Source organism: Fusarium pseudograminearum, chromosome 4 (assembly GCF_000303195.2).
Source record: "Fusarium pseudograminearum CS3096 chromosome 4, whole genome shotgun sequence".
Taxonomy (NCBI): domain Eukaryota; kingdom Fungi; phylum Ascomycota; class Sordariomycetes; order Hypocreales; family Nectriaceae; genus Fusarium; species Fusarium pseudograminearum.
Window position 1 is genome coordinate 1,181,118 of NC_031954.1, and position 27,922 is coordinate 1,209,039.

The 27,922-nt window shown below is 48.6% G+C and overlaps 9 protein-coding genes across 9 annotated transcripts, besides 2 other annotated features; 3 read left to right on the forward strand and 6 right to left on the reverse strand.

The window, feature by feature from the left end:
- On the forward strand, positions 1 to 1,076 carry FPSE_09088 (uncharacterized protein; the record flags this gene model as incomplete). Its single annotated transcript, XM_009262205.1, has 3 exons — positions 1 to 215; positions 420 to 479; positions 566 to 1,076. 3 exons carry the CDS (start codon positions 1 to 3, stop codon positions 1,074 to 1,076), a joined length of 786 nt encoding a protein of 261 aa, XP_009260480.1.
- A 1,023-nt stretch (positions 1,077 to 2,099) lies between these two features.
- Positions 2,100 to 2,129: a microsatellite.
- A 1,980-nt stretch (positions 2,130 to 4,109) lies between these two features.
- On the reverse strand, positions 4,110 to 8,310 carry FPSE_09089 (uncharacterized protein; the record flags this gene model as incomplete). The annotated part of the gene is made up of 3 exons (XM_009262206.1): positions 4,110 to 4,290; positions 4,344 to 5,011; positions 5,068 to 8,310. The coding sequence occupies 3 exons, from the start codon at positions 8,308 to 8,310 to the stop codon at positions 4,110 to 4,112; spliced, it is 4,092 nt and encodes a 1,363-aa protein (XP_009260481.1).
- A 1,979-nt stretch (positions 8,311 to 10,289) lies between these two features.
- On the reverse strand, positions 10,290 to 11,324 carry FPSE_09090 (uncharacterized protein; the record flags this gene model as incomplete). The annotated part of the gene is made up of 1 exon (XM_009262207.1): positions 10,290 to 11,324. The coding sequence occupies one exon, from the start codon at positions 11,322 to 11,324 to the stop codon at positions 10,290 to 10,292; it is 1,035 nt and encodes a 344-aa protein (XP_009260482.1).
- Positions 11,325 to 12,191: 867 nt separating this feature from the next.
- Positions 12,192 to 13,238, reverse strand: FPSE_09091 (uncharacterized protein; the record flags this gene model as incomplete). Its single annotated transcript, XM_009262208.1, has 4 exons — positions 12,192 to 12,518; positions 12,570 to 12,638; positions 12,692 to 13,169; positions 13,222 to 13,238. The coding sequence occupies 4 exons, from the start codon at positions 13,236 to 13,238 to the stop codon at positions 12,192 to 12,194; spliced, it is 891 nt and encodes a 296-aa protein (XP_009260483.1).
- A 1,287-nt stretch (positions 13,239 to 14,525) lies between these two features.
- On the forward strand, positions 14,526 to 15,074 carry FPSE_09092 (uncharacterized protein; the record flags this gene model as incomplete). Its single annotated transcript, XM_009262209.1, has 2 exons — positions 14,526 to 14,542; positions 14,603 to 15,074. 2 exons carry the CDS (start codon positions 14,526 to 14,528, stop codon positions 15,072 to 15,074), a joined length of 489 nt encoding a protein of 162 aa, XP_009260484.1.
- Positions 15,075 to 15,274: 200 nt separating this feature from the next.
- FPSE_09093 (uncharacterized protein) lies at positions 15,275 to 16,768 on the reverse strand (the record flags this gene model as incomplete). Its single annotated transcript, XM_009262210.1, has 2 exons — positions 15,275 to 16,235; positions 16,284 to 16,768. 2 exons carry the CDS (start codon positions 16,766 to 16,768, stop codon positions 15,275 to 15,277), a joined length of 1,446 nt encoding a protein of 481 aa, XP_009260485.1.
- Positions 15,696 to 15,790: a repeat region.
- A 1,389-nt stretch (positions 16,769 to 18,157) lies between the features above and the next one.
- On the reverse strand, positions 18,158 to 19,889 carry FPSE_09094 (uncharacterized protein; the record flags this gene model as incomplete). The annotated part of the gene is made up of 2 exons (XM_009262211.1): positions 18,158 to 18,847; positions 18,900 to 19,889. The coding sequence occupies 2 exons, from the start codon at positions 19,887 to 19,889 to the stop codon at positions 18,158 to 18,160; spliced, it is 1,680 nt and encodes a 559-aa protein (XP_009260486.1).
- A 719-nt stretch (positions 19,890 to 20,608) lies between these two features.
- Positions 20,609 to 22,015, forward strand: FPSE_09095 (uncharacterized protein; the record flags this gene model as incomplete). The annotated part of the gene is made up of 2 exons (XM_009262212.1): positions 20,609 to 20,675; positions 20,793 to 22,015. 2 exons carry the CDS (start codon positions 20,609 to 20,611, stop codon positions 22,013 to 22,015), a joined length of 1,290 nt encoding a protein of 429 aa, XP_009260487.1.
- A 936-nt stretch (positions 22,016 to 22,951) lies between these two features.
- Positions 22,952 to 25,726, reverse strand: FPSE_09096 (uncharacterized protein; the record flags this gene model as incomplete). Its single annotated transcript, XM_009262213.1, has 7 exons — positions 22,952 to 23,900; positions 23,959 to 24,126; positions 24,177 to 24,799; positions 24,849 to 24,928; positions 24,980 to 25,233; positions 25,305 to 25,439; positions 25,650 to 25,726. The coding sequence occupies 7 exons, from the start codon at positions 25,724 to 25,726 to the stop codon at positions 22,952 to 22,954; spliced, it is 2,286 nt and encodes a 761-aa protein (XP_009260488.1).
- Positions 25,727 to 27,922: the final 2,196 nt, after the last annotated feature.

Sequence of the window (27,922 nt, forward strand, 5' to 3'; positions counted from 1 at the left end):
ATGCACCACAGCCGGAGAAAGTCAGGGCACGGTCTGCCTACCACAACTTCGACCGACGTCCGAAAAACCGTTACTGCATCCGACCCTACCAAGTACAAGCGACCCGTCATGACTCGAAGGCACACACCACAAAAACTCGGCCGCGGTCAGCGTGAACGTGAGCGCGAACAGAAAGAGTCTTGGGAAGATGAGAGAGAGAGTTTCCCGCAGTTTTGGTAAGTCTCACGTCATCCCATGGTGTTTCTATCCCCCTTTCCCTTCGTATCATGAAGCTTCCCTGCCTGCAGCCCTGGTCACGGCCACGGCGATGCCGTCATGCTCAGGTACCATGCAGCTGGGGATGATATTGGCTTATTAGCCATGGGTCATGGAAATGCTACCGAACAAGAGAAGAATTTTTTTACTAACAAATTTGATAGCATGACGTGCGAGAAGCAGTTCATCCCTCATGATGACATGTTCCTTTACTGCTCCGACAAGTAAGTACTAATTCCGCTTAGTGGTGGATCTTGTTGTCCTCGCTTGCATGCCAGTCTCAAGCATAAATGCTAATTGTGCCCTGTAGCTGTCGAAGTGTCGACCAGACCGCATCGCCACAGCCGGCTTCTTCGGTCAACCATTACGCGTCTGCAAACTACCCATTCTATTCTGCGGGACACCCGGAGCCTAAAGACATCATCCCGCGAGCTTCTCCTTCACGGCCCAGCTCGATACTTTTGGGTTCTCCACCAACCACGCCGGGAACCGGAGCGCCGACTTACCAACACACTTCGGCCATCTCGGCCCTCCGTTCCCTCAATGTCCGGCCTCCGAGTCCTCCGTCGCCCACAGGCAGCTCCAGTAACCTGTGGCCCTTTAGTCGCAGTGCTGCGACCAGCCCCTACAGCTCGTACAGCCGGCCTTCTGCGCCTTACCTTTCATCGACGTATGACGGAGGGTACTACGGCGCTGGCGGCGGCGCATACAACTACGAAGTGACTTCGGGCGGAATGGACCGACCGCTGCCTTCTCGCCATCCTAGCACCTACTCTCGACCCAAGAGCATTGAGCTTGTGACACCCTTGTTCGGCAGATGATATGGGTGTACTGTGCTCAATGCTTTTCGGTGACGAACGACATGTTCGTTAAGGGAGCCTGGTAGCACAAGCGAAGCTGAAATGCAGAGGACATGGTTAGTGTTCTGATTGTGTCTCACAACACAACCGGGGCCTCGGACACAACCCCGCTGCCTTGGCTAAGATTGGTCTACCAACATGATCACAAACCCCATGGTTTTGCGGGGTTGGCAAGTTGCGTTCGCAAGGATTATCCAATGCCCTTGCGCTGCGCTCCCATGAACGCTCGTTCATGTTCGTGGAAGGCCTGCGCCCCGAAATCAAGTTTCCAGTTCTTTTTGCCCACCTGGCACTGAAGGAAGCACAGCACACGGTGTGTTTGTGGGTTTGTCGTCCTTTTATCAGGATTCGTGTTTTATTTTATTGTTTCTTGCCTCATAATGCCTCTTCGGGGATGCTGACTGGCAGCTCCCTGGCGCTCAAAAGTCTTTTTTCTCTCTCTGTATTTTGCATCAACAGCATTCATCGATCTCAGACCGAACGGCGTTATTCATCTTGGTTTCTAATTCTTGTCTCACTTGTTACTGTTTCTGGGCTCTGACGATCCCCTGCCTCTTCAATCCGTTTTGGATACAATACATTCTCCACGGTCAGATGGTCTACTGGCCCCCAACTAATAGCGAGACATGGGTCAACACCCAAATGCTTGCAAAAAGTTTGGTGGGATTCAATGGCTTGTCTGCCGGGGTTGATTTTGTTTGAGCTTTTCTTGCATGGACTTGTCTTGCCTGAAAGCTGGGTTCATGCCCTGGCAAGGCATGGCACGATATCACACGGCGTGGCATTGACGCTATTAGCATTAGTATAGACAATAGCATTTGGCGAGCGGCGGACTGGACAGGTGTATAGATTTGCCCCTTTCCACTGGCCACTTCAACGGGGGATGCATAATTTTTCACATCAATCATGTACAAAAGCTATATATTACTCGAGTCTGCATTTGGAGGATCATTCTTGAGCACTTTACGACAGATCATACTTGTGTATTTATCTATCTGTCTATCTATTTATCTAGAAGCATAAAGAAGATTCATCTGCGGATATCTAATGGAACATTTACCCACCCAACATTGCATTCTCTTCACCCCTACTTGTCTGTAACGAGATTAGCCTACCGCGGTTCATTAAACCGAGGCCGTCCCCAGATTCTGTTTCTCCACGCTTGGCTCCCCCAGATTTTCATTCCTTTCCCCACCCCATCCCTTTCCATCCCACGGGGAATGGGACCGACCTAACGTTTGGTACTGCATCAATCGAGCCCATCCCCGATGAGATTATAGAATATGAGAGAAATGAATTTGTCAAGGGCCTGCGTAATAAGCGGGCAGGGCGCAAATACGTCATGTGAAAGAGCACGAGACTTGTTCCCCACGGAGCATGTTCCAAGGAGGTCTGCGAGTCTGCGGGAGACACGACTTGCAAGAGACAGGGGAGACCATAACGAGTAGAGCACTTTCCTTGATCTGGCTATTCTCATGACTGGGAATCGGTACAGCCAACACAGCTCTCTGGTCTGCGATGTCTACTTTGAGAATGTCCACATGCATTTTCCCAATCCTGTTCTCTTTTGGACGTATTTGTTGCGAGAGTCCCATGTTTTGTCCACACTCTCTGTCAGCACGACCGACTTCTTCACTGCCATTGGCCTTCTTATCACTCAAATGGCTTGAACTAGTCGATCATTCTACCATCCCTCTGGGAACACTTTTTGACAACGCATCCAGGTAAGATACGTAGCGGCCTCTTTTTGTAGATCGTGCTCGAAACACCAGCTATCATCCAGCCATGTCTTAGATCCCAGTCCAGCCATCTGAATGTGACAGCTGCTGCGTCTGCAGACTCGTCGAGGTTTCTGCCAAAGGGTCCTTCACCTTGCAGTAGTACTTTTTGTCAGGTTTAGACCCCTTGAAGCTATCACATTCTCGAGATACTAGCTCTGCACATGTTCCTGAGCACGGCACAAATCCAGCCATCCATCGATCAAGACAAAGTAACGAAGCACATAGCATTCTTCTCTAGGATAAGGCTGATACTTCATGACATCATCATGTTCGTGACAGACACAAAAGATTGTATCCTACTATTCATGCAGCCACCGTTGTTGTATCAGCAGCTCAGACAGGCATGCATGCATATTTCGCGGAGAAGGTCCAAGCACCACTGACATGGCTTTTGTCACTTCTATAATATGTGATGTCCGTGGTATCATCGACAAAGTCGGTGTGACGAACGCGTATAAGCGCCGAGAAGGGAACTTTCCTGAACCAAAACTATCGTGACAAATAGACGGTTACTGGTTCAAGCGAGGTATCTGAGAATATGTTGCTGTTCCGGTGTTGCAGGTTGCTATGGAAAGCATATACAGTCGAGTTCGTCAATGATCGACCATAGTACTCAGCCGCGAACAACTAGACATGAAATGTCAGTATATCTACCCACTAAACACGTTGTGAGATACCTGTTATAAAAATCACCGGTCGTTTTATACGACAAGAACCTCGGAATAATCCAACTCCTGTAACCCAGGAATCAAATCAACACATGTCCATTATGTTTACCCCTGCACAATACACACATGATACAATAAATGCCTATACTATTTTTCATACAATTCCATATGCCTACATCCCATTCATGTTCTCGTTGTCGCTTGGTCTAAGAAAAGGACGGCCGCCTCATCTAGACGATCAAAAAAGAAGCGCGCGCATCAGTTGAAGAATAGTAGTGGTCATCAAGTGATTTCAGTCTATCGAGCCGACGATGCGCAGCTCTCGGGGCATCGACAGATGGATGGTAAAGAAAAAGCAAAAATGGAGCAGAACGACCGCCCTGAAACTTGAGACAAATGGCATCCAACTCCAAGAGTTCAAAAACTCCCCCCCTTAAAAGTTTCTCCTTTTTTTGCTTTTATAATCGTGACGTAGTAACCGCGCAAGCATTGTCAAAACACCCACGCACAGTTCTGTCTTGCTCCTCCGCTTCTACCGCTGCCGGTTACCTGCCCGCTGGCCTTGAACTGGCCATCTCACCATATCGTCCACGATGCTTCGTAGTGTCGTATGCTTGAAGCACGCGTGTTTGACTCTCGTCTGCTTGCGAGAAGGCATATCCACGTTGCTTGCGCATACGTTGCACTTGTCGTACCTTTCGAATCGCTTTTTGGAATTGCTCCATTCTGGAATATGTTAGCTTCGGATATTCTAAATGAGGAGAACTAGTAAAATGTACCTGGGTCTATAATCTTGGATGTTGTATTTCTGAATTTCCTGGATGTGGTGGTATGTTTGCGGGCGGTACATGCGCTTGACATACTTCCAGACAAAGTCACGCAACAAACACATTATGGCAAGGCAGACCGTCTGTAACCAGAAAACAGGGCTCTCATAGATCCTGGGAATGGTGCCATGGTACTCCATGGATACGCCAGCCATTGGTGCGACAATACCGTAGACAGCAGTCATGACATACCAGATAGCCATGCTTCCGGGAATGGCGATAACATGGTACTTTGTCCAGTTGTTGGTGACCAAAGCTGCCTTTCCGAGTACAGTAAGGAGAGTAGCACCGTAAAGTGCCGTACCCCAGACCCAATGGCCAGCGATCTTGCCATCTCCCTGGATGAGATCACCATGCCAAAAAAGTTCGCCCCAGATGTAGAGCACAATGGAATGATAGATAGCGTTGGCAATCCACTCTAGGAAGACTTTCAGTCTGAAGAAGTAGTTTTGCTGGCCCATCATGTAAAGCTGAGGATAGCGATCCAGGAGACGAGCTGAGATGAACTGATCCAGGATACCGAGTGCCAGGGGAGGTAGAACCGTGTAGAAGACGTTGTAGAATGACAGTGTCCATGATTCGTAAATAACTTGACCGGAGAAAACGTTTTGGAACGTGTACTGCGCAAGGTTAGCAAGACATGTGCAGGCGCATTCAATGTTAACATTACACTTACCCAGAACTGTGTCATGTACAGTGCGATGTTCTTGTAGAAAGAGAACAGAATCGTCTTTGTGACACGTTGGTAACTCCATGCACCGTGAACCAGCAATAGCTTTCGCAAAAATCTGAACTGGGCGATAGCCACATCGGCACTTCGTGCTGCTTGGAGACCTTCTTCACCACTGATACCGATACCAATATGAGCTGCTTGAATCATGGAAACGTCGTTTGCTCCATCGCCGATAGCGAGAAGAATTGACTCCTTCTGATACTTCTTGACCAGCTTAACAACAAGAGCTTTCTGAAGAGGAGACACACGACAGCAGATGACGGCTTTGCACATGATAGCCAGGTCAAGGAACATCTTTTCCAAATCCTTCTCAAGTGCGTACGTCAGAGATTTTCCGTCGATAATCAGGGCCAGGGTCTCAGTTTCTATGGTACCGTCTCCTTGTGTTCTGATAGCATCGGTTTTCTTTTGGATGTTGTCCCGTGTAGCGGCAGCCGTTTCCTCGTTGATGATCAAAAGCATCATATCCTCGCTGAGAAGCTTGCAACTCATACCGATATTGATGGCAGTCTCTTGTCGATCTCCAGTAAGAACCCAGACTTTGATGTTAGCCTGCTGCAAAGTGTGGATTGTCTCGGGAACACCATCTTGAAGACGATCCTCAATGGCAGTGGCGCCAAGCAGGAAAAAGTCCTTCTCAATGATTTCCGAAGCCTTGTCTACCTCATCAGCACGGTTACCACCAACTGTCATTTGGGCCGCGTCGTAAATTTTGTACCATTCCTGGAACTCATTCTCCGGAACTTCTCGCATAGCCAAACACAATGTTCGCAGACCCTCAGAAGCATACTCCTCAAGATGTCGAAGCGTGATTTCGACGTGGGGGTTGTGTTCATTGAGACGCTCCAGAATAACAGTATCAGCACCCTTGCAGTAACATCGAATCTTGCCGTCGGGGCATCGGTAGATAGTTGACATTCGCTTTCTGGTCGAGTTGAATTCACAAACGGCAAGAAGCTCATACTCGAGTTCCCTGCCATTAGCATCGATGATAACCGATTTGGGCTTTCGAGCAGTGAACTTGTAACCGAGATCCAGGGCACCAGCGACCAAAGCACCTTCATCAGGAGAGGCAGCTTGGTACTTGATACCGCCCTTTTCGTCCATCTCCGGAATAACAGTATGGCACGTAGAGAGCAGTGACAAGAAATGATCGATCGCAGGAGCGGTCTCGTGTCCATTAGCGAGGTTAGATTTGAGGGCCTTGTAATCAAAAAGTCCGACTTCGACTCCGTCAATCATGGTTGGTCGACGATCCTCGGGTACATCCTCAGAGTATTGAATTCCAGCAATCGAACACTGCTTGAACTCCATCTGATTGCAGGTGAGGGTTCCAGTTTTGTCCGAGAAAACATATTCAACCATTCCCAGCTCTTCCACCAAGCTTGACGTTCGGCAAGTAGCAGGGGTATCGTTTTTATCGTAGTACATGTCAAGGTCGTCGTTGATCAGGATAGCGTGCCAATACTTGACCATCTCAACGGTGACAAAGAGAGAGATGGGAACCAGAGCCGAAAACAGAACCCAGTATGTGACCATATCCTTGAGGAACGTCTGGGTGATTTGTCCGGCAGTGTTTGTAGGATCCAGGTAAAGGTATGAGAGAGCATTGCCTTCGACTTTTCGTTGGATTAAGTCTCCGACAGTACATACGATGCTCAGAATCAGCAAAATGCCTACCAGCAAAAGGACGAGCCAATTGAGTTTCCTTTCAACCTTGGTTCGCTTGATGGGAGCCGCAGTAGCGTTACGCATAAGCTTAGTTTCGTGACCGGTAAACACTACAACACCGTGAACCCAGGGGGTGTTTCGTAATGTGGCACCTCTGAGAAGCAATTGTTCTGGGTTGAGCGCATATTCCTTCTCGCCGCCTCCCATTTGCATGGTCAAGGTTGCTTCGTACGTGTAAAGACTGCTGTTGGGCTGTTCAGACTTGATACGTCCGCCCAACCTGCTGAGCTCGTTAGGCGAAACCATGGCCGAAGTTTCCGGGATCGCTTGCTTGATCTTGAGGTTAGTCTCACCATCCAGGTTCGCAGTTTCGATATAACAGAGACCTTCGGGTTCGGAACTAGCCAGAAGAACCAGATCAGCAGGGAAAGGCTCCTCTGATTCGACCCTGATGATGTCTCCAATGGCCACGTTAATCCATTTGGTTTCCTCGAAATTGGAACCTCGAAGTACACGTGCTTTGGATGTATTGAGAGCGTTGTCGGCTTGCTTTCTGCGGTAATCCTCGACCAATTCTTTACCAGCAGAAATGATCAGAACTACAGTGAGAGGTGCAATGGTTGTATACGGATTGGTGGGGGACAGGTTGGGAATCTGCTGAAGTGCAGCAGTGAACAAGAAGAAGATGTTGGCGAATTTGGAGAACTGTTCGTAGAGGAACTTCGGTAAGAACGATGCGACGTTGTACTTGGCGGTCGAGATATGATTGTCAACATATTTGTTGGCGGCGTTTGCGGGTGGGTTGTTGAGATAGATGATTCTTGGGCCAAGGGTCGAGGGGTCTGGTTTCGATCGTCCAAATCCAAACTTGAAATTGCCCATGTCGAATCTACCCTTTTGACCCTGTTGCGGAGGCATCTGGGATTGTCCTCCAACAGAATCCCCTCGATCATGGCCAGGCTGCGTCAGAGGCAAGTCCATCTCTGAATAACCTTGGCCCATGCCTAATCTGTTCTTAACTTTGCCTATAAAACCCCCACCCATAGTCAAAACGCTGTTCCGGTTCCGCGCACTGTTCATACCCAAACCCGGTGTACGCTCGTCAACCCTTACGCCCCCATCGTTGTGGTAGTACGAATCGCCTTCAGCAGGGTAATCGTCGAAATCGTCCGCATAACGCTGGTAGTTGCCAAGTTCGGACGTTTGGCTATATTGCCTGTTGAGGTAAGGATTCGAGCCCGGGCCGGATCCAGGGACACCCAGAGCGCCGGGAGGATGCGAGGCCGGAGGGTGGTTCGCGTCTCGAGCGCCGACAAAGTCGTCGTAGGATACTGAAGTTCTTCCTGGCGGGGGGTCTTGATTTTGTTCATGAAAGCGCATCAGGTCGTCGTCGTTAAGATTTGAGCGTTGGCCGCCACCGTAGACGGGCTGGTCATTGTCGAGATCGAGCAAGAGGTCGTCGCGATTATTCGAGTGTCCGGTATTGAAACCTCCTCCAGGCGGTCGCCCAGCCATGGCGGCGGGTATTTGGGTGTCAGAATATCGATTCGCAAAAGGCGGCTGCCGGCATACGGATTCGATAGGGCGACGTTGCGCGTTGAAGGATTGAGATTGATAATTGAAGGTAGTTTAGTAGTACTGTAGAGTAGATGATGCCGGATGCAAGTGCTGTCGATGCGATGAGGTCGGGCGATGTGGGAGGACAAAATGCCAAGCAGAGGAACAAGCTGACGGCAATGAAAGGACCGTGTCGTTAAGTCGTTAATTCTTAGCGGGCAAACCAGAGCCAGGGCAGGCAGGGGATGCAAGGTAAGCACTGTAAGAGCGGGTTGGATGGATATGGATGTCTCTGAATCCTTCCTCCGCTCTTGTGGCTGGGCTGAGTCGCTGGGAATGAAATGAAAGCCGTGACGACCGGATTGCGGATTGCGGATTGCGGATTGCACATGCACAGCCTCCTTTCCCTTTAGTTAGACGACTGGCTGCTACCACAGCGCAAGCTTCCTAGAAGAGGTATAGACCGTGCGATACGACGTTAAACGAGGCTCAAAGAAGTTGAATGTGGCCAGCTTATCGTCATTGATTGGCTAGGCGACAGCTTAAGCTGAATATGTCAATGGCCGAATTGTGGTATGTTGAAGCTGACCAACTGATGAGAGAGATGATTTGTGAAAATAGCCTGTCTACTGTCAAAGAGAGAGCAATGCCAATGCTGTTCTGTTCTGTACAGTACAATACAGTATCCATTAGGATGCATTGGGGGCCTGGCTCTTGCGTGTTGGGTGAGATTCAGGATCCATTCACAGTGCTAAGAGGTAACCCCAGGCTCAGGGGACGGGGATGGGGATGGATAGGAGGAGTCTCCATTGCTTATTCTATTATCGATCACCCTGTCAATTCCATGTAAAAAAAGGATCATCACACAACATCTGCACTCGCTAACTCGCTCGCCTTGCGTTGACGCATTATTCTAATATTCTGCCCTAAAAAGTCAAAGGGTCTTTTCGGCTAAAGCTCCACGTCCGCTTAGCAAGTCTAGTCGCAATGTTGTTTCTATTCATGGCCGTCCATCTGGGCTGAGTTGCAGATGAATGGCCATGTCAGTGGCTTGTCTGGTCACAGTGACAAAGAATATCTGGGGGACAAATACCAAAGTATCTTTAAGCTTGAAGTCTTTGTTGCTCAAGTATACATCCATCCAATTTCTGCGCATAATCTACTTTCGGCCCGCTGCCAGTCATTTCAGGGTACATCCGCAGGGGAAATTCTTCATCCCCAAGCTGGCAAGCCCCCCCTTAGACGTCGTCAGCACTGACGGATCCAGTAAGTCAAGCCAAACTAAACGACCTACGGGTATCTCCACCATAAAACAAACGCGTACGTCCGTTTCAACGATGATAACGTCGCTGCTCTTGTTTAATTTGCTCTTTGTGATATCCACATCTGTAGGCGAGTAATTTTACGGTTTCGGCTCCTGTCAATTGCATGTGAATGGTTAATCGGCAGCTCTCAGCGCCTGCAAGACCGTTGAATTGTGCATGACCTGCTTCTCGAACAGTTTTAGAGGGAATCGGAAACGAATCGACGAACCAACCTTTACTTCTCACACTGGTTACTATCTACCTAGTCTGGGTAGTCTAGACGATTTTTTTTGCCTTCTAGAATTCGAGCGTCAAGTTTTGTTGTACTCCACGGACAAAGATCCCCACGACTGTTCGACTACCCTGCACTCATCCCGTCATGTTCTTTCTTACTGTATCAAGTGAACTGGAGTGATATCATCGACGCAGTACTCATTGATTATGTTTTGGAGTACAGCCAATTACCCCAAGACAACTGAAACATGAATAGACTCGTTCTTCCTGCATGGTTCATATAGGCGAACATGCAGCCACTCAAAAGTTCCCGGATAAGTTTAATACAAGACAATAAATGGTTTTTTTTTTTTATTTACATTCATGTATAAGCCAGTATATATATCCAATAAATTATGCCTACAGAGATGCCTTGGCCTCCAAAGCACCACCCAAAACACCGTCAAGCCATTTTGTGAGATGCTGGTTCACAGCATCGGAAGCTTGCCACAAAGCCCAGTGCGAAGCCTGGACTTCAGCCCGGGACAGATTATCAAAGCTTGAATCCATGCCCTTGGACATGGCAGGAGGCAGAGCAGAGTCGTTGCTCGCGGTGATCATCATGGCGGGCATCTTGAACTTGTTGCCGCCCTTCTTGGCGATCTCCACGTCGTCGCGGTAGTTGAGCTCCTGTGTGCGGTAGTAATTGAGAGGTCCGCGCATTTCGGGGGCTGGGTGCAAGCAGTACTGCTCGACGTAATAGTCGAGGTCCTCCTTACTGATGAGAGGCGAGGGGCCCAGCTCGGCTAGGTTGTCGAACAGGATGCCATCCTTTGAGGAGAATCCAAGCTCTCCATTGGGAGCACGTCCGCCGTACATGCCATTCAGGAACTGTCGCACCTTCTCCTTGCCTTGGATGTGGGATTCAACATCTGGACCCTTGAACTGCAGCTGGTAGCTAAAGTTGAGAAGGTGACCGCTGGCAATAATGGCTTCGAGTGGGAGGAAAGTTTCTCTGGGCTGCATGTAGGGCGTGCAGACGCTGAAGACGCACTTGATCAACTCGGGGTACCAGGTAGAGACCTTCCAGACGATCATGCCACCCCAATCGTGGCCGCCAAGAACGATCTGTCCGTCCTTGCCAACGAACTTGCGAGCCAGCTCGTTGATGTCTGCAGAGAGGCTCTTGTATGTGTACTCCTCAAGAGACTCTGGGGCATCTGTGCCTGCGTATCCTACCATATCGGGGACAATGACTCGGAATCCCAGAGATATGAAGTAGGGAACCTGGTAGCGCCAGCCAAATCCAAGATCCGGGAAACCATGGACGAGGACCATGGTTTCCAGAGGGGTACCCTCGGGTTCACCGACAATGTACTTGTAGGTTTTGCCCCGAATCTGCGCCGTCTCGTGCTTGACACGAGGGTCATTTGGCACAAGCTTATCGGGAGCCATTTTCAACAAATTTGAGGCGAGCGTCCTCTCTTATATGAAGTAATATGAGCTGCTGAAGATGTTAGTCGATCGTTGTCGGGATACCAGGGCTGGAAATAAAGTTCGACGGCTATGGTGGGGGCGACGGCATCGAGAGCGACGTAGGTTACACCATGTTTGGCACTTACCTTTTATGTGTCAAATGGTTACATGCAAGTTTCGCCAAGGATATGATATGTGCAAAAAACAGGAAGTCTATGATGAAGAGAATAGCAAGTTTCAAGCGGCTTGGAGCCAGCTTGCATTATATACCTGTGCCACAGAGTCTACGGTACGTGCGTAGGTTCATCCACTGCTCCCGCCTATGTAAATCCCGACGGCAAATTCCCACTAGTAGAGGAAGAAACCGAGGCACGTACGGGAGGACTTCCTAATTTAGGATAATGGAGACGTCAATCGCGGCTAGAAATCATATTCTTATGCTGCTCATGATATCTGCCGGGGAACCTTCTCAGCAAAACATGCGTTCGCTTTCGGCTTGTTACATAACGTAGTGTAGATGGATAGTGGGTTTCTGGTGGAAGCCTCGGGGCGGTCTGCCTGATGGCGAGAGATGACGCATGCTTCGATATAGGTAGGTAGTCTACGGCACAGGTTTGAGGCTAATATGTACAATGATAGGGTATCAGATACAACTAAGACTCAATGACTTCAAGCCAACAATAAGTAACTAACAGCTCTCGAATAAAGCACCTTCATCAACGCCAACCCCGCTTTTGCTAACCATTAAGCTGGATAAAAAACAATACAAGATTCAATGTTCTCCAAGTCGAAACAGCAGTCTGTACACTCCAACCACACGGGAATCGTGATATCGCCAGATGCCGTTCAATAAATCACCATATCCTCATCAGCTTCCTCCAACACACCTACTGCCTCATCGTGGTGATGACCATGTTGATCAGCTTCATGTTCCGTCTTTTGAGTTATTCCTGGGTGTTCTAAGCCATCCGTGGTTTTAGAACCATGAACCGTTTCCTCATTCAGGTGCACCGTGGTTTCTGTTCGTACTGAAGATCGTTTGCCAGTATCCGCCTGTCGTTCTTTTCTTTTATTGAAAGCCTCCACTTCCCGCTCTACTGTAGCATTCGCATGCCGTGTTTGCTCTTCTATCGTATCCTCCTGTGCTTCTGTGAGTTTCCAAGGGAGATAATACTTGGCATCATTAGCAAGAACTCATAGCGAACAAGTGGTAGTTCGACTTACGATCTGCGGTTGTGATTTCGTCCGTAGGTATTGAGCTACCGCAAGCATTTTGGTATGCTTGTTTCGCATCTATAACATCGTCAGCTCCAGTCCGCCAAAACACACAAGCTTGGCCGACTTACAACTTCTTCATCAAACACAATCTGATCACCTTTGCGAGCCTCCATGGCTCTCGCTCTCTTTTCTGCCCGTAGCTTGTCATCTTCGACGCTTTGTTTGCGCATTCGTTCCTGTTGTCTTCGCTCTATCTCCAGGCGTCTCTTCTGCGTCGAACCGCCACTCGTCTGACTCAAAGTACTCAAGAGCCCGCCGAATAAGCGTTTGCCGCGCTTCTTCTCTTCCTGCGTCGCGACTTTTCGGCGATCGACATCCACGCCCTTGGAGCCGCCATAGGAACTACGGCGCTCCTGTGACGAGCCCCTCCTTGGTCGTTCGCTCGTAGCTTCACGAAAGTGGTCGTCATGTCTCATGCGTTTCGGCGAAGAGCTGTCTATATCTATGGAAGCCTTCCTCTTCGGGGGTTCCCTGTCTGAGACACTTTGAGATACTGAATTGTCATTATTCCTGGGGCTTAGTATGATATCATCCACGCTGCGGAATCTATTATCAAGTCAGTAAGATGTAGCTGGCAAGAGACCATGTTTTAGCGCACTCATTTTCTGTTGTCATTTTAGATAACAGCCGCTCTTCACTGCGATTGAGGGGTGTTGTACAGTGAAATATTACATCTGCTGTGTCGCAGAACGAATCGTGAAAGGTAAGATGTCTAAGATGTCTCTCGATACTTGTCAAGGCTGAAGAAAGCGGTATTGATAGAAATGTGGGGTTGGCTCCTGCCATGCAGCCAATTACGTGGCACTGTGGAGCTGGGTGAGCTCTGCTAGAGCTACCTGTAAGGCCTAACTACATACTACCTATCTTGAGGGAGTTTGAGCATTTGGCTCTCTTAAAGTAGGTCCTATAGTATGGATGGAATGGAAACTTTGCTAAGCTTGCAGAATACTAAGTAATGTATTGCGTATTTAAGTTTTAAGCAAGCTTTTTATATGAGTAAAGTCTTATCTCAGCATATAAAGCCCCTCTCCTCCCCCTCTCTCTTCTTCACTTTACAACGCAAGCTACCTATGCGGGAAGTTTGACCATTTCTATCCTTTGTACACAAACTAGTCGCGCCTATGATGAACCCATGGTAATGAAGCTATCCACCCGCAGGATAGAACTACCCAAACGAGAGGCCTTTGAGGCTACTTGTTACACTGGGAACTGAGGCACAGCAAATCTCTTGATTTGAACTTCTTCCTATTCCTTCTTATTTTGTTTGACAACTGTATATTTGTATTTAATAATCTATCCGCGGAAGGATGGGTTGAATCGGGCGGTTTCGAATCCTGACTGGACCTGGGTGAGTGGGTATAATAAGAGCTTCAAAAGGCCCATAATTGTGTGTACGAACTATTGTTATACTAGGTATGCTCATACAAGATCTAGTCTAGCACAAGCTTCATAGTTAATTTATTTTTACGGCTTAATGTAACGCAGTCTATTAGTTATAGATGCCACTGTGCAGGCTTCTTCGTCCGGGCATTATTGTGTGAGGCAACAGATCCCTCCTAGTCTAAACAATGCTCAATCAAAGAGATTTTTAATTATTTTCAGAAGAAAGCTTACTGTTCGAATCCCGTGTCAACCTACCGCCGTAATAATTCACCTAGGTTTCCTTTTTCCCTTTTCCTTTTTTTTTTTGGCTTTTCCCTTACCCTCCTTTTTGATAGGCTCGCGACCCTGCCGCCCCTCGAAGCTGTCGGAACGCTACGGCAAGGCTGAGAAATTCCCAGTACTAAACTCGACAACATTTATCACAAGTTTCTGACTCTTCAACTTTCACAACACACCTTTTCGATATTGCGCATTTCACATACAAAACCACACTCTCTAGATCTTGCGCTTATCGTCATCATGTCTCGTCATCATCCGTAAGTCTTGCGAGTCTCTGCAATTCATAATGAGGCAGCTCAACTAACCTCTGCACGCAGCGATCTTGTCATGTGTCGCAAGCAGGCTGGCATCGCCATCGGCCGTCTCTGCGACAAGTGCGACGGAAAATGCCCAGTCTGCGACTCCTACGTTCGACCTACGACTCTTGTGCGCATTTGCGACGAGTGCAGCTTCGGAAACTATCAGAACAAATGTGTTGTATGCGGCGGTGAGGGTATCTCGGACGCCTTTTACTGTTTCGAATGCACGCGTCTCGAGAAGGATCGCGACGGGTGTCCCAAGATTATAAACCTGGGAAGTTCAAGAACAGATGTGAGCAACTCTAATTCTTTTCTTTCTACTGACAACATGCTGACTTTGGCTCCCTCCAGTTATTCTACCAAAAGAAAACGAATCGGACAACGCAATACTAGCAGAGCTGAGGCCTGGGCTGGGCCGTGGATTGAGGTGTTTCGTGTTTGGAAGTGCATCTTCAAATCTGGCATCATGGGTGTTTTGGGCGCAAATTAGGATATAAAAAGACTCTGGTTTTTAAATTGGGCGACAGCTATCTAGTAATTACAATGCTGGCTAGTTTTGTTCCTTATTCAACTTGTGTAGAATTTGACTTTGAAAGACACCTTGGCTGAAAAACAACAAAAGAAATAAAGCTCAACCTAAAGACTCCTCGTAACGCATAATATGCTAAATAATACAGTCAAGAATGTGAATCATATGTAGCTGACCTTGACACCCATTCCTGCTGTGCCCTTGACTTTGGCCCAGAAGACAGAGAGTATCCGCTTCACTCGCGCGCGCAGGTTGGCATTGCCAAACATAAGAAGCAAACCCATAATAAACGCCATAAACTTGAACAAGAGCATGGGGTTCGCATTGAGCGAGGCCCTAAGTTTCTCGATCACAACGCCCAAGTGTGAAATAACCATAGATGCGCGCGATGCCAGAGTTGGAGGACGAGAGACTGCTTTGCCGTTGGCTTTTGATCCCGCCTGGCTTGTGCTTTGTGTCTTTGACACCCTGGACTGTTTGGATGATGATGACAAAGTCCTTGCCTTTCGAGGTCGAGTTGATCCATTATGACTGGCAGTGTCGTCGACTCCATAGTCAACCTCGCCCCCTTCGCGCTTTGCACTCTCCTCTTCCGCTTGCTTTGCCTTTGCCTTTTCCTTTTCCTCTTCCTCTCGCTTTGCACGCTCCTCTTCTATTCGTTTTCTTTCCCTCTCTTCATTCTCGGCGCGCAGCTTCTTTGCCGCTTCGATCTCCTTCTGTAGCTCATCTTCTTGTCGTTGTCGCTCCTCATTCTCCAGTTTTTCCTGCTCTTGTTGCTCGTCGTGGAGGCTCTGTAATGCTTGCAGAAAGGCCTCGCGACGCTCTTCGTCTAGAACGGAACTGACGCTGATAAATTCGCGAGCATAGTCCCATTCGTTATTGCGCAAAAGTACGTGTAGTGTGTACAACTCGAGGATCTTGACTCGAGCATTGAGATCTCTGGGTGTATTGGCGCCACTCGCCCCTTTAGCCGGAGATCGATAACGATTTGTGATGGGCGATGCTGATTCAGCAAGCCGGCCAGCGACGTCAAGGTTAGGGGTGTTGGAGGCAGCGAGATATGCCTCCAATTTATGTTGATTTAATTTTTGGTCACGGGCATGTGCCAACAATATTGTCGCGCTGGTCGAGTTAGTCTGAGTCTTGGAGCGACACGTCGAAGAAGCTTACAGGTTGATTACCACATCTGAATCGACGTCACCCTCAACACCGTGGTATCCATTCGCGACAATCTCATCCCAAATCTCTCCATCACGGACCTTGGTGCACAAGGCTCTCCATTCCTGGTTCCCAAAAGCGTCCTTGCCCTCCTCGGGTTCTAACTCGACAATGCCATTGAGAATGGTAAGATATAGGCTCCATACTTTAATTCGAGTGGTCCTTGACGCACGCGCGACTGGCGCAGGCTCGCCATCGTCGACATGATCGGGTGGAGTAATCAATGGCAATAAAGTCGTTAGAGCCTCGGGCAAACGACGCGTAAGAAATAAAGTTGAAGCTTGACGGTACGACTTTGATATTTGAGAAGGATGGCGCGTTGATGGAGAAGCCGATAGAGAGGACATGGAGGTTGTGAGAAGGTTGTTGGACAGTCCGACAGGCGCATTTGACATTGCGGTCGGACCGTAGGGCGAGTGTTGTCCGTTGAAAGACATGGCAACGGCTGGGTGTATACAATGGGTTTAGTCGCTGGTATAGAAGCCGGCGATGCAATTGACGATCGAATACGAAAGGTTGCGACGATTATTCAAGGTGGGTTGGTTGTCGAGGAGAAGCGGTATGTAAGAAGCAGGGAATAAGAAACGAAGATGAGGCGAGCGGAACAGATCTATCTAGTTGACCCCAGATTCATGATTGATGGCCGGATGGATACGTAGAGAATAAAAGAAAAATACGGGGAAACCTAAACAAAAGGAACAGAACAAATCTCGGGACTCACGCGTCAGGTTCAAAGGCCGAATTCAGTTAAGAAGGCCGTGACATGTGAGGTGAGGTGGTTTTTGGTTCGTATGTAGGAACAACAACTGGAAAGCTGAGCTGGAGCTGGCTGAGCCAACCAAAGAAGACAAAAGGTCCCAGTATTTTAGCCTCGGCAGGTCCAGGTGGGGGACCGTGCTGCATCGCTCTTTCCCCGGGCCAGTTATCGCTCACTGGGCCGACAACAGCGAAATCGTGACCGAGGTTGACAGCCTGACAGCTCATTGTCCTCTCCACTGATTAAATACGTGCAGTGTCTTATTTGGTTATTTGCTGGTCTTGACACTGACATCAGTTGTTTAAACAAGTATTTACTGACACTTACATGCTTAACAAAGTGGATTACTGCTGCAAACTCATCACCGTTTATTCAGTTGCCTTTCTTGGCTCGTCTGTTATTATCACCGCTTCTTTGTATTATGGTCCAAACTCGGTGTCTTCATTTCCCACTAATCCAATGGCCTACGTAGGCTCGGCAAAGATATCCCCATACGACAAGCATATGCTTCATTATGGCAACTTGGCCCGGGCTGCACTAGAGGAATGTAAACACAATATAGGCAGGTTTCAATTCACTGAAATGATAAATAATGCAATATGGTCATTTGACAACTGTTGATAATATAAGAGTACTAATCCAAGAAACCAATCGATACTCATTTAACACTTACACGTGATCGGACTTGACGGGTTTCTTACCTACAACACTGCAACCCAGGTCATCCGCAATGTCGGTATCGCACATTCGTCCAAGACAATTCCAAATGATCGACAGTGGATAAGTCAAGAGAAGGACAAAAACAAACCCAATCGGAAGGTTCTTGCTACAAACATGTTCGTGTGCTAAAGACGATCCATGCAACACCAAAACCACCCACATCAATAGCTCCAAATGTTCTGACCAAGGCAAAAGCAAGCCAATGGTAATACGAGTAAATTGACTCTAAATAAACAAGACAATAGCTGCTCCAATTTGCATATTTGTCTAACAAAAGAATCCGTGGTATCACAAACGCCGTCTCCAAATGCATTTCCCTACTGCACAACCTTTCCACGTATGTTCTGAATCATTTCCTGCGTGTTGACCGCGTTGACCTCCGTATCGGCGTTTTCTCTTGACTCACAACCTTGGTTTCTTCTCGTGGAGCAATGATGCTGTCTTCGTGCTGCAGGATCGACTCATCAGCCCCATTCAGTTGATCCTGGCGGATCCAGCCCGCTTCGACAGCAAAGCACACCACGTCTGCAGCACAACCGAAGCAGGGCACGTCCTCTCCCGCATCCGGGTTGAGGTATTCCCACAGCTCCTCTGTTTCGTCTTTGAAGCGAGCCAGCTCTGTCTTGTCGCCCTTGAAATGAGTAGTGATGTATTCGTAAAGGTATGCTAGCCAAAGCACGTTCGTATACGGTGCGTAGGCATCCCACGATAATGGCCCATCAATACCTTTCGCATAAGGTGTATCATGGGCCTCGGGCGGTAGACATGTTCGGTCTGCACGGAGGAGAAAAGACCTCATTTGGCGGTAGACTTTGCATTGATCTGCATGTGTGCTGGTGAAAAGGCTGAGGTCTCTCTCAAGATCGAAAGCCACTGGCGCTGAATCGTCGACTGATAGGTCCTCTCCACGGGAAAGGCCATAGTCCAGAATAGTGATATCCAGACCCGAGTAGCCAAAGAATCCTGCTGATGGAGGGCCCATCTTTCGAGACGGCTTCACTTGGCGGATACATAAATTACCCTCGTGAAGATCACGATGCTATTTAAGTCAGTGGCTGTACTGTACGTGGGATATTTCGTCCAAGACTCACCTCAAACATAACAAGATCCTCAGCTCTTGCCAAAGCAATCGCCTGCAGAAAAAATATATCCCAAAGTTGGCTTTCAGTAGTCAACTTCCAATCTTCTAATGATGTTCCAGCATCACCAAGCTCGACCACTAAAAATCGTGTGTCGTCCAAATATCTGCTTGGAGAAGGATAAAACTGAGCTCGGCCGGGGTCCTGACGCTTCATCTTCTTCTGGAATGACTGATGCGTCTCGAGGAGTTGTTTTGTCGTCTTGCCTTGAACAACATATCGCTCTTTATAAACGACAAATCCTGGGATATCCGCCAGCCACTCCGAAATTTGCAGTTCGCCTTTAATGTCCTCCTCGGGATGTGGCTCTTCGTCGACTAGACCGGACTTTACTTGTGCTTTGGTCTGAGGTTTGATGGGTGATGGTAGGCGGATGACCTTGATGATACTTGTTCCGCGGTCGTTGGTAACGCGGTACACTTCGGCATATGATGCTTCGGCTATCTTCTCAATCTTATCTCCAGGAAGGCAAACATCGTCCCAGGTGAGAGTGCGTAGTTGCGGGTTGTGTACAGCCTCCTCCTCGGCTATCTGAGCCTGGACTAGTCTTGAAAGTTCAAACTCATCATCTTCCTCTGTGGGTGAGTTTGAGAGGGCTGGTTCTTCGAGCTCAGGTTCGTCTTTCTCAGGCTCAGGGGTGTGCTCCTTGTCAAGTGCTGTGGCGTTCTTGTCCTCTTTAACCTCTGTAATCTCAATTGGTGCCTCTGGAACAACTTCAGTGATCTTTTTCAATGATCGAGCTTTCCGTTTGGTAGTTGTCTTTTCTTCGATATTTATCTTTGATACTTTCTCTGTGATAAGAGAGATGGAATCCTCCTTGGTGTCTGGGTCTCCTTTTGGTGGCAGTCGTATCGGGCTTTGAGGTAGCTCAGCGAAAAGGCGCTCTGCCTTGGAGCGTTTTGCTTGCTTTCCATATTTTCTAACTGTTGTGGTTCGTGACATTTTAACTCGGACCAAAAATTGATTATCTTGTGATAATTGTTTGAGAGTCGGTTCAGTTCTCATGGAGTTGATTTGTATTGAAGATTCGGTTGACGGGGTAACGAGTCCACCCTAAAAGCTCGGGACTTCCGCGCTTGTCTGTGGTGTGAGACACTGGGTTTCTAGAATGTTTCTATTATTGCATGACGTTTACTGCTAAACGAGGGTGTTGTTAGTATTATGACGATTGACGAATTATTTCCTGAGCATCGGTTATATGAACGTTGATCCTTGAACCAGTACATACATCGATGGCTTGACAAGATGCTGCTGCCCATGTCCCTTGTAACACGCCGTCACGATGCCCTGTAACTCGCTCGCTACGATCTACAAAGCTTAAGTACCTACTAGCCGTTGAAGCGAGAATAACGTCAATTCTCCAATTCATATGAATCAATTATAGCTTATACATCCAAAATATGTTTATAGTCTGACAGCAGCTCCAGCATTAAAGCTCCTTGTAAGTGGCTAATTTGACTTCAGATGCCTTTTCCAGCTTAGACTGGCTGCAGGATCCAGATGCCATCAGACAGACCCAAGACCCTACAGCTCGTCTCCACCTTTGCCAAGCTAAGCTCTCCGCATTGAATCCCCCATTCTTTTGCCTCTCGTGGCCTTTCCTTTCCTTTCTTCTTATCCCCCTCCGACCTTGTCTCCCTCTCCATTGAACCATTGGTAAAATGGCCTCTTTTTTCAAGAACGCCTTTGGAGGCGAAAAGGCCCCCGAGGCCGCGAGCCCAGACTCGGGTAAGTAAGAAAACCAATTGGTCCTCCCTCAATTGCGCAATATTGCGACGCGCAAGGAGGGGGGACGTCAGAGTACTATCATGACTTGACTTGACTAACACGCGACCTCTTATATAGACTTCGCCGACTTTGCCGAAGCTCCCAGTCCAGCTCCTGAGGTCGGAACCCAGGATGCGACAGTTGGAAGTCCCGCTGCCGCTGCCACTCAGGCTCCTTACACCAAGTGGTACAACGTCCACGAGCGTCACTCCATCTCCGAGTTCAGGATGGAAGGCATCATCCTCCTCATCTCGAGTTTCATCTTCTTGTTCCACATGGTTGGCGCTCGTCGCAACCGCTCCAGGGCCAAGGGTTGGATGCGTGCTCACGCTCCCATCATGCAGAAGGAGTACGCTCTCGTCGGCTTCGGTGGTGTTCCCACTGTGAACAACGAGAACCTCAACACCGATACCCTCATCAAGGAGAAGTCCCTCTTTGAGTTCGCTACTTACGCTACCGGCCGACAGAACACGGCTTTCACCGATGTCAAGCTCACTCTGACCAAGAAGTTCAACCCCATTGTCAACTGCTTCGAGCACCTCGCCGGCTTCTTCGTTGAGTCTGTTGCCGCACCCAAGGATGCCGTTGAGGTCTTGACCTACCCCTTCGATGGCAAGGAGAGCCTCACTGTTCCCTCTATTCCAGGTGCCCCTGAGACTCGCAAGGATGGCAAGAGCACTTACGATGGCTTTGTTTGGGGTATCGTCCACAAGGACGTCATGCGCCGAGTCCGCGACGAGCGATACGACGTTTCTCTCACCTTCACCAAGGATAACCCCAAGCTTCCTGTTTGGCTCACCGTTATGAGCGAGAGCGCCGAGATCACCGACACCCTTCTTACCCCTGAGCTTATTGCTGCTGTCAAGGCCGCAGGCGACAACTTTGAGTACCTCATCATCTCTGACCAGCCTGTCGACAAGCCTCTCACTCTTGAGGAGACCACTCCCCGCAAGCGACTCTTCCTCAAGTACTCTCTTCCTTCCGGCGAAAACTACGACACCCTTCTGCCTCTCTTCTCGCACTACCTCCAGCTCCCTGATGTCCTTGTCAAGGTTGGCCACTTCCGTCCTGAAGTCACCAAGAAGGTCCGCACCATCCGTGAGCAGGCCATCAACGAGATCAAGAAGTCCGCCGAGAGCCAGCGCCAAGAAGAGCTTCTCCTCGAGAAGGAGAAGGCCCGCAAGGCTAAGCGTGATGCTGAGCTCAAGGGTCTCGACGCCAAGGCTCAGAAGCGATACCTCGAAAAGGAGAGGGAGAAGGAGATGCGCAAGAACCAAAAGCGACAGACACAGCGAGCTTAAAGCCGTTGTTGGGAATTTAATATGTGTAAGGATATGCAGGGAGGGCAAGCAGTGGAAATCTGTAATGCCATGGTTGTATAGTGTAGGAGCGAGGATCTGTATTAGTAGTTATTAACAGCCTAATCCATTATGATGCCTGTTTCAATGCCCTGATAAGTCTTCAAGTTGCCGGTTCATGTCTCTGCTTTTGCAAATGATGCATGTTATCTTAACGTGCCTAAGCTACTAAATATAACTGATAAATAATAGTATTATAATATCCATAACCCTTGTTATGGTTTTGGGCACCAAAGGGTGCTGCGCCAACGTATTTTTTTGTTCCTTTGGTGATTCGCCTTGTCGCCTGGTAGGGGGTCGACCCATTCAAACGTTGTTATACTGCACCAGAATGTAGCCTTTGATGCTTTGACTCCCACCATTCCTACAATCTCAGGATTATCCAAACGACTCCAGATATTTCGGGAACCTAAAGAAAGAGACGAAAAAATTGCACAGTTTCAAGCTTTTAAAGCAGCCAAATATCGGGGTATATCTCGTTGCACTTCCATCTCTTTCAACTGACCAGTGACCACCTAATGAATCGACACGTTCAGGGATCCAGAAGCTATTGTCTGCCATTTCATCAAACATAACAAAACCGACCACCGTTGGATCTTCATGACCCCATCTTTGCCATTCTGCCAGGAGAATGTACTCGAAAATTTGCCGGTTCAGTAAGAAGAGGATTATCCCAACAAAACCATATGCGGAATCCAGCACTTGTCCGTACAACTGTACCGATCCTGGATGAACCCAACGGGTTGTGGACCTCTAAAGTTTAATTCTCAACCTTTCAGTAAAAGGCCACGTCTTCAAAGCAAGCCAAAGTGGTCAGTGATGTCTCCCTGGTTCTTTAGAGAACGTGAGCTGTTGCACTTGATAAGCATTACCAATCGCTCATGGCCCCATCCACATGCCTCCATTGGCCGTGCCTCCCATGTTTTCAGGGCTTGGTCCAAAGCCGTATCCAAACAGCGTCGAAAACTCATCCATTACTTGAGGCACGGACGGGAAATTCGCGTCCATGCCCACAAATGGACTCGCAGCATGCATGGCTGGCATACCAGGTCGTGCAGTGGTGCCCATGCTCCCTCTCCAGAAGGTGTTTGGGTTCTGCGGTAACGCCATCGAGCTCTCGGGTGATTCTTCTGGCCTGAAGTCTGGAACAGGCCCATCGTTCTTCCATAATAACTCCCACTTTTTAAACCGCGAGTAATCAGTCTCCCGGCCAGATGAATCAAGGGTGGCGTCAAGTCTTGATATAGCACGTTCGAAAACTTCGATAAGGGACGCTTCCGACCGGGCTGACTCTCCACCTGCCGACATCTCCTTGATCATTGCCATGCCAGTACGCAGAGCATCACGCAGCCGGTCTGTTTTCCTTTGTAAGCATTGGGTAATGATGACAAGCAGGGCAGCACGGCAAGAACTGAATTCCGTATATGAGGCGCGCGCAAGGCCAATTGTGTTCTGTAGTAGATGACAGGTATCGACGATGGTCAAGGCGGCCTCGACGCAGTCGGCTACGAGGATTGATCGAGGATTTGACTTGTGTGGAGTGTTGGGGCGTTGACTGTTAGAATCGGCGGGTGAACTCGATGTGCTCCCGTTGCCGCGAACGACTTCGCGAGGCAAGATAAATGGTCGCCCAGCATACATCCGCAGAAGGCAATATTCCAACTTGAGATGTGTGTCTGCTCGCGAAATTGGGTTCTGGGGATTCACCTCGTCACGGTATGCGGTTTCAGGGAGGGAGTCCCACCACTTCCGAAGCTCCTCTTTCATGTCGATCACTCGCTGCAAGCCCTCATTCATCCCATGCTTTTGTGAGGTTCGCAGCACCGAGCTGTGTCAATAGTTAGCTTCCGAAGTATCAATGGCTCGCTGTAGCAAATATTACATACATCTCATGTGCGATTCTTCCAAGGGCTTGGTTTAATCGCAGGGTCGCAAGCATGTGTGCAATACTAGTGGCATTGGATGGCATGATATCTGGTCGATCTACAGGCATGTCCGCATCCACGTCCTTACTTTGAATGGATAGTGGTCGTCCATGGTAAATACCAACTCGCCTATTGAGTGGTTAGTCTTGAAATATCGGAGGAATGCCAGGCGAACATACTTCTCCGTTGTATAGGCTGTCCACCACACACGATTCCTCGTTTCGCGAACGTAAGGATCAAGACCTTCAGCAGGCCATTTCCTGTGCATGCCGTTCTGGATAGCAAGTTTCACTGCGAGATTAAGGTAGATGTATGACAGTCCTGACGCATCAAGCGGCAAGGTGTAGATGCCAATGAGCAGAATCGCCTGAACGCTTTCCAGTGACGCCACTGTGATGGCATCAGGAACAAGTTTGCAGGCTTGCTGGTAGAACATTACACCGATTGTGTCCTCAGAGAATGGACTCGAGTCATTGGACTTTCCGTGTGCATCTCTACCTGTGATTGAATCCAGGTATGCGTACTGAGTACCGATAGCGAAGATGATCCATATCATACAGAGAGTCCCGACTTCGCGTCGAGAAAAGGCACCGGGATTTTGGTAAATGAGGTCGATCTGTTCGGTGAGCCACCCACGTTCAACGTAAAAATAATTGGTTTCGGCATGCTTGTAGAATGCTTGAACCAGGAAGTCGGCAACATATCGAGGTGGCAAAGCAGAAAGTGATGCCTGTGTGTTGTTGGCCGACTGAAGTTCCTCAGCACGATAATATTCTTTGAAGCTGAGAGGACCTGGTGCATCCTACAAATGGTTAACTTGGTTGTTTTGATAGGTAAGGTAGGAGTCATACGTGACGCTCTGGGACACACTGCTCAATCCACTGCTTTATCCGCATTGAGAAGTTCCAATGTGAGAATTCGCCTGAGTAGTCTATCAATTTGATTAGCAATGCGATATCTCACCAAGCACAGTAAGACTTACGTGTAGTGTTATTGTCCAGGGGCTGCACAGTGTAGTTCTCGTCATCCGCTCCAAGATATTCGGAGCTTGGAGAATCCATGATCGGGACCTGTCGTTGAAATTGGGATGCATCAAAGGTTTTGTTATCGATCGCCGCAGCCATGGCTTTTAGTGATTCTGTGTCTAGAGCAAGATTGCCAGCATAATGCGAGATGACCTTTTCCATACACGATATGCGCTGGAGGAGCTCAGCGTTGTTTGCACCATTTCGATTCCTACACACATGCGATACATAAGTCAGTAACGTGAAGATTTTCAAACCACAAGGAACAGCTTCGTGGCTTACTTTCCAGAGCTATCGCCACCCTCGCCATCTCGAGCAGTAGGACCTAAGAACTCGCATTGTCGACGTAGGCGCGTGCACCTTCGGCATGGTACACCACCGTCACATTTCTCCTTCTGGCGTCGGCAGCCGTCGCAACTATTGACCAGTCAAGTCAGTAAAGGGCGACCAGGGATTTGATATCAACGATAGGTGAACTGGCGACGGATATGAGCTGGGCTGAGCACATCCAAGGTTCAAGGCTGAGAAGGAGACATCTAAGCACCTTGTGCTGTATTGATCGTGCCTCCTCGACCTGGAATCTGGGCGCGCAATGGGATAGGTGATTGCGCAAAGATGGAAACGTACGCTCGAAGGGCTCGTTTGCGCTCTCTTTCGGCTTGGCGCTGCCTGTTCTTCTGCAGGTTCTGTTCTTGCTTGTCCATTTCCCGTCACAAGGAGATGCGCCAGGTACAGTAGCGCGGGGCCGGTTTTCAAGTTGCGACTGGCGGAGCTGAAGGAATCCCGGGACCTCGAGCGACGGGAGGCCCGTGGATCCCAGCAAAAGGAGTCGGGAGCTTGGGTTTGGGACGAGGCGACAAAGGAACGAAGTATGACGGAATTCGAAGGGTCGATGGTAATTGGAGTTGACGGTTCAAGTTGAGCGGATCGAAGTGGTTTTACGGCCCACGGACAGGTAGAGGTAGATCAAGGCTAGGCTCAGTAGCTGGAGGCTTAGGAAGCGAGTTGTCCATCCAGGACCCTTGTGAGTGGATGCACAACTCGGCGTAGCGTAACACAGCGACTGAACGTTGGCCATGCAATTGGTAAGAGTCAGATTTCCAGAAGCAACTCTTGCAGGCAGGTTTGATTGATGGTGTCTCAGACTCGGTGGATTTTCTGTGCTTTCTTTTTCCTTCTTCCTTCTCTTTGAACTTCGATACAGAGGTGGATATGATGGGTACTCGGTGAAATGGGCAGCACCGTTATAGTAGAATTGATTGAAACAAGATCGTCTTGCTGGTTGAAACAAGTCAGGTCCATCCAAGTGAATGAAGCTGAGTGAGAGACAGAAGGAATAAAGTCAGGTACAGTGGCAGGAAACAGACGCGGGGAGTATCCTATAAAACTAGCGCCCCGCCAGACTAGTCCTGTTAGCGGAACCGCAGGATTGGATTCACTTTGTCTTTGATACCTATCAGTGAGCCAGTGTTGATAGGAGGGGATTCGATTTTTGGAGGAAATCTATTGCTGGTGTATTCCAGATGCTAAGGTATGATTGAACTGAAGTAATTACATGGGATTGTCCTCAATATAGATAGTAGATGTATTTGAACTGAGAGCTTGCAGGCTGATCTCTAGGCAGAGTTGGGAGTAGCGCTAATAAACTATGCAAGGTCACAATGCAACAACCCTGGCCCTTTCAGGAGCTTGCAGCTGTTGGTGTTGCTGCAAGCCCAGCTGGAATAAGCTGGTTGGTGCGGGGAGGTCAATCGGTTACAGATATGAAGAGACGTGGTTTTGCTTTGTTTCCTTCAAGGCGGGAGAAGGGACGGTCGAGACTTCGGCTTCTTCAGGATGCAAGGCTCTGTACCTTGTCATGCACTCGAATGCGGTTGGCTGTCGATCCCGACAGACAGATACAGCAGTGCTAGTGAGATAGGAGACAGGCGTCTTCCAGGGATCATCTTGAGCTCTCTCTTCTTCTACGGCGGAGCGGGGCGGGGCGGAGAGAGCAATATCACAAAGTTATTGGTCTTGGAGGTCTCCGAGACAATTCTGGAATCGTAAGATGTCAACCGATTCCTTGCGTCAAAAGAAAGGCCGATTTGTCTTGGTTCTAAAGTAACCGAGCCTACTATGTTTATGATATGAGCGAATGATACTGCACGTTTCAAATCTGGGGGAGATGTCACATAGAACAGACAAGGGTCCGGCCATCTGAGCTACTGAGTCAGTCAAGATCAGTCAACTTCGATATCAATCAACACTTTATTCGCTACCTGTCTACATAGTACTATGTCTTATAGGTATAACTGATAATACAAATAACCATATTCTGTGAGACATCAAGGTAACAGCCTACAACGTTCTACTCAGTTTACCCTTGCACGATGCTGCCACATATCTCAACTCACAGACCACCAACGCCTCATTTTATTTAGGGAATGCATGTCAGAGCGACAAGGAAAGATTTATAGACCATATCCTGGCATCTGTGGGGTTGAGCGTCTATCGAACATTAAGCACGGTACTCATTCAATATGCAAGATCTCACAAGCTCACTATAGGTAGGATGCTATAATATGCTGTGTATCCGTTGCGCATCTATCACCTATACTCAAGCTCCAATATGAATTTGTCAGATCTTGCGTCTACTGACCAACACATCTGGGTTTCACACCCACGACCTTAGCCTTGTTGTCTCTTCAGTTTTCTTGTCAGAATGGTCATGGGGTTTGTCGGTTCCGGGCAGGGGCATCGGCAGTTCTGAATCGTCACCTTCATGCAGAGTATGCCGTCTATCAACGGCACGAAACACACCAACCTGTACCCCAGATCGCAACAGACAAACAATATCCTCGGTCATCCGAGCGTCATATTCTCGGACCCGACAATGACCGTTCGCTCCTAACGATCTC